This window comes from Arachis stenosperma, chromosome 10 (assembly GCF_014773155.1).
Source record: "Arachis stenosperma cultivar V10309 chromosome 10, arast.V10309.gnm1.PFL2, whole genome shotgun sequence".
Lineage (NCBI taxonomy): Eukaryota > Viridiplantae > Streptophyta > Magnoliopsida > Fabales > Fabaceae > Arachis > Arachis stenosperma.
The window spans coordinates 129,432,492-129,438,491 of record NC_080386.1 but is presented as its reverse complement, the minus strand read 5'-3'; the positions used below and the strand labels follow the sequence as shown (position 1 = coordinate 129,438,491).

The following is a 6,000-nucleotide window of genomic DNA, read 5'->3' as shown; positions in this document are numbered from 1 at the left end:
GACATTACACCAATTATAATTTTTACAATTAAAGTCACAGGATATTTTCAAACATTTTAAACGTTTTCAGTTAAGAACAAGTTAGGTTTCATCATCATAAACATATTTGTTATATTAAATTTTAATATTAGTTAGAAAAGAGATCATTCATCACCTAATATTTGTTCTGTGATAGGCCTTAAACATTAACCCACTTGCATTTTCTGATAGCGCAATATCCGCATAATGTTACATACATGTCCCCATCAATTTTATCATTCATCTATGACTTTTATTATCTTAAAAATGAAAGAAGAGAAAAAATGTAAGGAACAGTAGTATATTAAACAGTGATGATATTATTTGAAATTTCAACTTGTGAAGCGAAACCATAGGCAGTGAATGTGTAAATACAATTCTCTCAGAAAAACAGAACTCTCTAATTTGTACAATGTTTAGCGAATTCCGTTCTCATCCCACAGAATTGAATGCCACTAAACGTCTCTAAAAAACAGCAGCTTTTAGCCTCCTACCAATCTCCTTTCTGTTACACAAAAAAACAATGATTATTGTCACTTAAAAAATTAATATCATCTAACTGTTCTTAACTATCGTGTTTATCAGAAGACAACTTTTCGAATGATAAGTATCTATAATTGAAAATTTCAATGTACCTCATGAGTTGCCTATCAAATCCTGAAGCAGCCAAGAGCCCTCTATTTTCTTCAGCCCTTCTCAAGAGGTAAGGCATGACCTTGTCCACCGGCCCGAATGGCAAGTACTTGCTAACCTGAAACCCTGCATTGCTCAAACCAAATGAAAGCGACTCCGACATTCCACACAGCTGCGCGAATTCCAGCTTGTGGTGCACTTTTCCCATCCCTAATTCGTGCGCTTTCGCGGCAGCCAATTTGCCTAATAACATTGCAAATAATGCGTTAGAGATATAACCATTTATGTATCTTTTCTTACGAGTAAAGACTTATTTAAAAGTTAAAACATTCAATTCAAGTACCTGATTCGACATTATGTGTTGCAAGAACAAGTGATCCAGGACCATCAGCAACCTTCTCCAGAAGAAAAGAGGAGCAATCATTGAAACACTTGTGTGTGTCCTCAATGGTGTCATGAATGGGCGATTCGAAGCCGAAAGATTCAGCTATCTTGCTCTCCATGGACATGTAAGCACCCCTCACCAATTTGAACCCCATTGGGACTCCCATTTTGTCTGCTGCCTTCAATGCCAGCAAGAGCCTCTCCTTGGAGTCTTTCAAGTAAGTCTGAATTGTTCCAAACACGATGGGATTGTCATCCTTGTTATGAACAATGGCAGAGGAATACGTGAAGTAATCGATCGCCGGCTGAACCGTGGTGTGTTCGGCATCAACCAAGAGAGGAATATTGGCCTGCACACATTTCTGGCAGAGTTCAACAAGTCTCTGGGTTGCAAGTTCAAGATCACGCTCCTCTTCAAGGGTAAGTGGCTCTGGTTTCTTCTGGGTGTGGTACAAAGGGCTTGATTCAGCGAAAATTGGCAAGGAATCTCGCTTCCATGGCAAATTGAATGAAGGATCTTTCTGTTGCCATCTTAGAAGGTCACTGATTCTCTCTAGCAGGCTCATGGGACAAATTGCAGTGATTTTCACAATCACAAAACTCACCTATTAAAATAAAAAACGATCAATTAAGAAATAATTTTAAGAATGCAATATATACATTTGTAGCAAGGTGACATGACAGAATCAAATCAAATTAGAACAGATTCCAATTTGAATAGTGCCAAATTGGCAGAGCTCAATGTCCTTGTGTTGGGTGGGACCAAGCAAAAGGACAGTACCACTCACGGATGAAGAAACAAGACAAGAAGCTAGCTAGCATTAACCTTAACCCTTAACTGGCATTTTCCAAAATTGTTGTGTACCATTGCATGGTGTCACAATCACACCCACTTGCAATTTCATTTGCTGACACACAACCAAACAAGCCACGCCGCACCGTAACTACCCCCAACCCGGGACCAAAATCCGGACTCCCGACCCGAATACAGAATACCAAACCCGTGCTCCACATGTCCTATTGGAAAATTTGCATGGATCCACATCGCATGATGAGGGATCCACAGTGCTAAGTGTCACACGATAGTTAACAACTTAACATGCAAACTGAAACCGAAATGAATTCAAAGAGATCTATAAATCCAAATTAAAATTAAAATTAAAATTTCAAAGTTTCCAGTTAGTAATTAAAAACGCAAATTTCCATGCGTGAAGTTAGTGCTTTAAATTTCTTAGGTACATTAAATGCTAAAATTAATATGATTCACAATTTCAAAAATATTATTTATATCTACTAAAATTAGCTAAAAAAATTAATTTATTTTTAGAGTAAAGTATCGTTTTTGTCCCCAACGTTTGGGGTAAGTCTCAAAGTTGTCCCTAACGTTTCAATCGTCATATTTAAGTCCCCAACGTTTCAAAATTGACTCAATGTTGTCCTACCATTAAGGATCCGTTAATAAAATTGACGGCGGGACAAAATTGAAACGATTTTGAAACGTTAGGGACTTAAATAGGACGAAAACGTTGGGGACAAAAATGATACATAGAAATAAATTTTAATTTTATTCTTCAATAATAATAATTTTTTACTATACATAGTATTCAATTATTTTTAATCACATTTACACTTAATCACATCACTTTTATTCTAAATAATTTTTTTTTATTTTATACTTAAAGTAATGTATTTTTTTTATAAATAAATAAATTTTACACTTTTATTCTAAATAAATAATGTAATATGAATAGAATGAAAGTGTAAAATTATAAAAAAAAAATATAAGTAATGTGATTGAGTAATGAAAGTAAAATTACATTATTTAGAATGAAAGAGTAAAAGTATAAAAAAATTAATTTATTTTGAATGAAAGTGTAAAATTATAAAAAAAATATAAGTAATGTGATTAAGTAATGAAAGTAAAATTACATTATTTAGAATGAAAGTATAAAATTTATTTATTTATAAAAGAATTACAATACTTAAGCATAAAATTATAAAAAATTTATTTATTTAGAATGAAAGTGTAAAATTAAAAAAAAATATAAGTAATGTGATTAAGTAATGAAAGTAAAATTATATTATTTAGAATGAAAGTGTAAAAATTATTTATTTATAAAAAAAATTACATTACTTTAAATGTAAAATTATAAAAAAATTAATTTATTTAGAATGAAAGTGTAAAATTATTAAAAAAATTATAAGTAATGTGATTAAATAATGAAAGTAAAATTACATTATTTAGAATGAAAGTGTAAAATTTATTTATTTATAAAAAAATTACATTACTTTAAGAATAAAATTATAACAAAATTAATTTATTTAAAATAAAAGTAATGTGATTAACTGTAATTTAAAAAATGATTGAATATTATGTACAGTAAAAATTAATATTATTGAAGGATAAAATTAAAATTTATTTCTATGTATTGTTTTTGTCCCCAACGTTTTAAAATTGTCTCAATTTTGTCCCGCCGTTAATTCTATTAACGGATCCCTAACGGCAGGACAACATTGAGTCAATTTTGAAACGTTAGGGACTTAAATAGGACGATTGAAACGTTAGGGATAACTTTGGGACTTACCCCAAACGTTAAGGACAAAAACGATAATTTACTCTTATTTTTAATATATACTTAACATAATTGTTACAATTTACTATCCATGTATTCCACCTTTAATTTTCAACTTTTGTTACTACCAGTATTTAATTCATTTAAAATATATATAATCAATGAAAACAGAGTATATAAATTTCTTTGTAAAAATAATTTTATTTTTATATTTTAAACAAATTCTAATAATTAAGAAAACTCTATTGACATGACTCCATTATAAAAGCCAAACAATATTTTGAATAAAATAACAAAGTAACAAATAACTGTTAAGTATCGAAATCAAACTATTTGTTTCCTCGTCAAAAACGAATTAATTATTATTTATTTAAGATAAGAAAATCGTAACGAAAATTCAAAGCGAGAAAATAAAATAAAAAGAAAGAGAAAATAACTTACAGAAGACATAGGAAGGGATCTGCTAACATCAACGGTGTGAAGGAAGCCGTTAAGGTTACGGTTACAGCCATGGTTATCGTGCGCATCTTCAACACCATAAACAAGCATCCCTCTTAAACCCGCCTCATTCAGCGACCTTATCTTCCTCCCAGCCTCGGCGGCATCTTCGCCGGCGCAGAAGTGCTCAAAGAACGTGGTCCTAACCGCTCCCATAACCGCATCCTTAACCAACCCTTCCCTCTCAACAAACCTCGATCGCATCACCCGCATTCCCACGTCAACCATGGGCCCCACCGCCGTCGCGTGTAAAACCGCCGACGAACGCAGCAGCCGCCATGTAGACACCGACGAGAAGAGCTTCTCTGTGTCCTCCAAATCCAACGTCCTCCTCGGTATGTAATCGGTGTCGACCGACGAGGGAGCCGCGATAGTTGCGGCGGAGGCAGCTGAAGACGGCGGCTTGTGCTCGGTCCTTTCGAAAACTGGCGTTGCGGCGAGCGGTTTTGTGGCTGTGGCCGTTGTGGTTGTGGCTCTGTTGTAACGGATTTTCCTTAGGATCCTTGATGGGATAACCCTAGTTGCCATCAAACGGTTAAATAAATTCTTTGTTTCTTTCTTCGTTTCTTTTCCAAGAACTGAACACGTCTATGTGACAGACAGTGTGAGTTCTTGGTAGTTTTTTTTTTTTTTCTCTTTCTCTATGTGAATGTAAATGTGATGTTTTTGTGAGTGAAGTAAGAGGGGGATTTATAGGCGCCAATTGTTAGGTCAAGGAAGGAAAAGTACAGCACAACATTGGGCAAGTGTTGTGCATGCTGGTGTGGGATAAGATTAGATTAGATTAGAGATTAGAGTGGTCAATTTGTTTTAATTCTCTTTTTTTAATTTTGGGTAAGTCCTTTCTCTTAGTTTTTCTTTTATTCATTGGACTCTTTTCTAATTCTATACTTTTAAACGGGTCGCTTTCTAATTTCAAAACTGTATGTGTAATTCGGCAATAGTGTATGTAAAACTTACTTTTTTGCAAATATTTTTTTTAATCAATCATGTTTGGTGTATAATAAATCAGTTTATTTTTTAATTTAATTTTATTGTATTATTAATATAAAATAATGTTCTACATATATTCAATTATATAATATTACATTAGTAAAAATAATAACTTTTTATATTATCATATAAATAGCTATAACAAACAATGAACATTTTATAAGACATTTTTAATATATAAAATTTAATTTAGTAAAGTTTTTCGAATAGATGTTTGTGTTTTTTAAAAGATAAGTATTTTGTTTTATGTTTAGTAAATTAAAAAGTTTATATGATTATGCTTACAATTTTTAAAAATTAATGGTATTTTTAAAAATACTTAAACGAGAACTTTTTAAAATTAATTTATATTTATCAAAATTAAAAAATTTAATATAACCTCATATATTAATTAATATCTGTCACCAAAAAAATATATTAATTAATATCTAAATTTAATTCTTATATTTTATAGTATTTAAAAATGTTAAAAGTCATTTACTAAATACATTTATTATTAATTGTACTTATTAAAAATTATTTTTAATTTAATTTAATTTATTGAACATACATATTATAATTTTAAAAAAAATATTTTTTAAAAGTTAGGATTTACACGCTACTTTTAAAAAATAAAAAATTTACTAAATTAGGCCTAAAATTAAACTCATGGTATTTTAGGGACTTACTTAAATAATTATACTAAAGTTATGAAGGATGTAGTATTATTTTGGAAACACACCTTAAATTGTTGCATCATAACCGTCATAACCATATTAAGTAAAGTATGAAAAAGGGAGTGATGTTGAGTAATGAGTATGCATTGAGGTGTAAAAACGTGTAGTTAAGTGTTAAGGAATGGGAATGGGAATGGGTAAAAGGAAGCAAAAAATGTGTTGAGACATGGAGAAATTTTGGGGGA

General features: G+C 31.2%; 1 protein-coding gene across 1 annotated transcript; it reads right to left on the bottom strand.

Annotated features, from left to right (window-relative positions):
- Positions 1–320: 320 nt before the first annotated feature.
- Positions 321–4,760, bottom strand: LOC130955644 (proline dehydrogenase 2, mitochondrial-like). Its single transcript, XM_057882559.1, has 4 exons — positions 4,050–4,760; positions 995–1,640; positions 654–894; positions 321–523 (listed from the first exon to the last, which is right to left on the bottom strand). The coding sequence occupies exons 1-4, from the start codon at positions 4,632–4,634 to the stop codon at positions 484–486; spliced, it is 1,512 nt and encodes a 503-aa protein (XP_057738542.1). The 5' UTR covers positions 4,635–4,760; the 3' UTR covers positions 321–483.
- Positions 4,761–6,000: the final 1,240 nt, after the last annotated feature.

Coding starts and splice junctions, on each gene's coding strand:
- LOC130955644 (XM_057882559.1), bottom strand. CDS start 4,634: ATGGCAACTAGGGTTATCCCATCAAGGATCCTAAGGAAAATCCGTTAC. Junction 1,641..4,049: donor GATCCCTTCCTATGTCTTCT/GTAAGTTATTTT, acceptor TTATTTTAATAG/GTGAGTTTTGTGATTGTGAA. Junction 524..653: donor TTTGATAGGCAACTCATGAG/GTACATTGAAAT, acceptor TTTGTGTAACAG/AAAGGAGATTGGTAGGAGGC.